At 52.1% G+C, this 3,775-nt stretch overlaps 1 protein-coding gene across 1 annotated transcript in view; it reads left to right on the plus strand.

Annotated features, from left to right (window-relative positions):
• Positions 1 to 700: 700 nt before the first annotated feature.
• The window catches only part of LOC144491106 (transcription factor 12-like), a gene marked incomplete at both ends in the record, with an annotated part of 4,451 nt that continues 1,376 nt past the window's right edge, over positions 701 to 3,775 (plus strand). Inside the window, 2 exons of the mRNA XM_078208787.1 lie at positions 701 to 803; positions 2,869 to 3,011. Of these exons, the coding sequence (XP_078064913.1) occupies positions 701 to 803; positions 2,869 to 3,011 (246 nt within the window). The remainder of the gene's footprint in view (positions 804 to 2,868; positions 3,012 to 3,775) is intronic.

A 3,775-nucleotide genomic window follows, 5' to 3' on the forward strand; every position in this document is an offset into this window, starting at 1 on the left:
GAAAGATCAACTTAATGCGAGGTAGGTCCATTCAAAAGTCTGACAGCAGCAGGGAAGAAGCTGTTCTTGAGCCGGTCGGTACGTGACCTCAGACTTTTGTATCTTTTTACCGATGGCAGAAGGTGGAAGAGAGAATGTCCGGGGTGTGTGGGGGGTCCTTGATTATGCTGCCTGCTTTTCTCCGAGGCAGCGGGAAGTGTAGACAGAGTCAATGGATGGGAGGCTGGTTTGCGTGATGGATTGGGCTACATTCACGACCTTTTGTAGTTCCTTGCGGTCTTGGGCAGAGCAGGAGCCCAGACCAAGCTGTGATACAACCAGAAAGAATGCTTTCTATGGGGCATCTGTAAAAGTTGGTGAGAGTTGTCGCGGACGTGCGAAATTTCCTTAGTCTTCTGAGAAAGTAGAGGTGTTGGTGGGGCTTTCTTAACTATAGTGTCGGCGTGGGGGGGACCAGGACAGGTTGTTGGTGATCTGGACACCTAAAGCTCTGGATCCTTTCCACTCTGTCCCCGTTGATGTAGACAGGGACATGTTCTCCTCTGCGCTTCCTGAAGTCGATGACAATCTCCTTCGCTTTGTCTGAGGCAGGGGATGGTATAGACGAGCAAGCTCAGGGAGCGTAGACACCCATTCTGGAACATTCTGAAGTTGCAATGGAATAACTCTCCGTGTCTCTTTCTCTGTGCCCGCTCCCTAGGTCTACGCCCAGTCGCAGAGTTCCGATGAGTTGAAGGAATGTCCGAATTACCTCTCTCCGAAAGCTCCCACCAGCATGCTGTCCAGCCCATTCCTATTACCAGGTGAGGCGCGACCAGTCTTTGGCACGGCGGGATCTTCCCTTGCCTCCCAGTTATTTATGTTAGAAGGTAACCGGTGACGACCTTGTCAATGTGACCAACGGTAACAAGCTGTCAGGGTCAGCTGACCCAGTTAACCGTGGAACCAATCACACAATGATGTGACGGTCAGCTGACTCAGTATAAATAAGAACCTGTTCGGAATTGTGGGGCGCTCGGATTGGCCCCGGGCGAGGCCCCAAGTTTGGAGTAATTAAGTTTCTTTTTTTAAAATCATAGAACCATCACAGAATCCCTACAGTGCTGAGGGAGGCCATTTGGCCCATCGAGTCTGCACCAACCATAGTCCCACCCAGGCCCTCTCTCTGTGACCCCACATATTTACCCTGGCAATCCCCCAACACTAAGGGGCAATTTAGCACGGCCAATCCACCTAACCTGCACATCTTTGGACACTAAGGGGCAATTTAGCACGGCCAATCCCCCTAACCCGCACATCTTTGGACACTAAGGGGCAATTTAGCACGGCCAATCCCCCTAACCTGCACATCTTTGGACACTAAGGGACAATTTAGCACGGCCAATCCACCTAACCTGCACATCTTTGGACACTAAGGGACAATTTAGCATGGTTAATCCACCTAACCAGCACATCTTTGGACACTAAGGGGCAATTTAGCACGGCCAATCCACCTAACCTGCACATCTTTGGACACTAAGGGGCAATTTAGCACGGCCAATCCCCCTAACCTGCACATCTTTGGACACTAAGGGACAATTTAGCACGGCCAATCCACCTAACCTGCACATCTTTGGACACTAAGGGACAATTTAGCACGGCCAATCCACCTAACCTGCACATCTTTGGACACTAAGGGACAATTTAGCATGGCCAATCCACCTAACCCACACATCTTTGGACACTAAGGGACAATTTAGCATGGCTAATCCACCTAACCCGCACATCTTTGGACACTAAGGGGCAATTTAGCATGGCCAATCCACCTAACCCGCACATCTTTGGACACTAAGGGGCAATTTAGCACGACCAAATAGTCCTAACCCGCACTTCTTTGGACTGTGGGAGGAAACCGGAGCACCCGGGGGAAACCCACGCAGACACGGGGAGAATGTGCAGACTCCACACAGACAGTGACCCGAGCCAGTAATCGAACCCGGGTCCCTGGCGCTGTGAGGCAGCAGCGCTAACCCACTGTGCCACCGTGCTGCCCTTAGTAAAATCCCCTCTCATTTTCTCAACAAGAATCAGTACAGCTCCAACCTTTCCTTGTAAGACAAATCCCCTCCCCCTCATACCGGGAATTAGTCGAAATAACTTTCTCTGAACTGATTTTGATTTGATTTGATTTATTATTGTCACATGTATTGGAACACAGTGAAAGGTATTGTTTCTTGCGCACTATGCAGACAAAGCATACCATTCATAGAGAAGGAAAGGAGAGGGTGCAGAATGTAGTGTTACAGTCATAGCTAGGGTGTAGAGAAAGATCAACTTAATGTGAGGTAGGTCCATTCAAAAGTCTGACAGCAGCAGGGAAGAAGCTGTTCTTGAGTCGGTCGGTACGTGACCTCAGACTTTTGTATCTTTTTCCCGACGGAAGAAGGTGGAAGAGAGAATGTCCGGGGTGCGTGGGGCGGTCCTTGATTATGCCGGCTGCTTTTCCCGAGGCAGCGGGAAGTGTAGACAGAGTCAATGGATGGGAGGCTGGTTTGCGTGATGGATTGGGCTACATTCACGACCCTTTGTAGTTCCTTGGGGTCTTGGGCAGAGCAGGAGCCCAGACCAAGCTGTGATACAACCAGAAAGAATGCTTTCTATGGGGCATCTGTAAAAGTTGGTGAGAGTCGTAGCGGACATGTCGAATTTCCTTAGCCTCCTGAGAAAGTGGAGGCGTTGGTGGGGCGTTGCGGTGGAATGAATACTGATTAAACGCTGTGTCTGTAAAAGTTGGTTGTGTATCCTGGTGTACTTTTCCGCCGTGGTGCGTGATGTTGGGAATGGCTGGGGCTTCCGAGGAACCTCACTTCTTTTGTCCCGTCTCCCCAGCAGACGGCCATCACACCCCCTCCGAACTCTGGCCCCCGTCTGGCGGGATCGGACAGGCCAACTATGGGGGGGTCCCAGGAGGGCCCTCCACGCACATGAGCCAGGGAAACAGCTACAGCAACCTCTCCGCCCATGAACGCCTGGTGAGTTTTGTTTTGCCTCTTCTTTTGGTCAGAGTCCCGTGAAGCGGGGGGAGGGCGGGGAGGGCGCGATGGACGGCGGACAGGGTCATGGGTCAATGGCCCTCTCTGGTGGGGAGGCCTAGCGGCCCTGCGCAGGCCCCGAGTGAGGCCAAGATGGCGGGTGGACGGAGAACGCACCCTCCATTTTCCCCGACCGATGACCTTGCAGGGTGGGTTCCCGGGCTATTTGTCCAAGGGAGGCAGCACGGCTCACGATTCTAACGAGGAGTGGGGGGGGAACTAAATTTGAGCATTGATAGCCAATACCCCTCACGTCACGGCCCAGCCTGTCTGTCCCACAGGGGAATTTAATTGGAGATAAAGATGAAATATTAAAAGTTTATTTATTGGTGTACAGATTCGAGTTAAAGTGTAAAGTTTATTTATTAGTGTCACAAGTCGGCTTACATTAACACCGCAATGAAGTTACTGTGAAAATCCCCCGAGTCGCCGCACTCCTGTTCGGGTAACACTGAGGGAGAATTTAGCACGGCCAATGCACCCTAACCAGCACGTCTTTTGGACTGTGGGAGGAAACCGGAGCACCCGGAGGAAACCCACGCAGACACGGGGAGAACGTGCAGACTCCGCACAGACAGTGACCCGAGCCGGGGATCGAACCCGGGTCCCTGGAGCTGTGAGGCAGCAGCGCTAACCCACTGTCAGCAGGTCGAGAAACATCACGACCTCCCTTCAACCAAGTCCCCGACCCGAACTATCCAACC

The sequence above is a fragment of the Mustelus asterias genome, unplaced genomic scaffold (assembly GCF_964213995.1).
Source record: "Mustelus asterias unplaced genomic scaffold, sMusAst1.hap1.1 HAP1_SCAFFOLD_4452, whole genome shotgun sequence".
NCBI classification, from domain to species: Eukaryota; Metazoa; Chordata; class Chondrichthyes; order Carcharhiniformes; family Triakidae; genus Mustelus; species Mustelus asterias.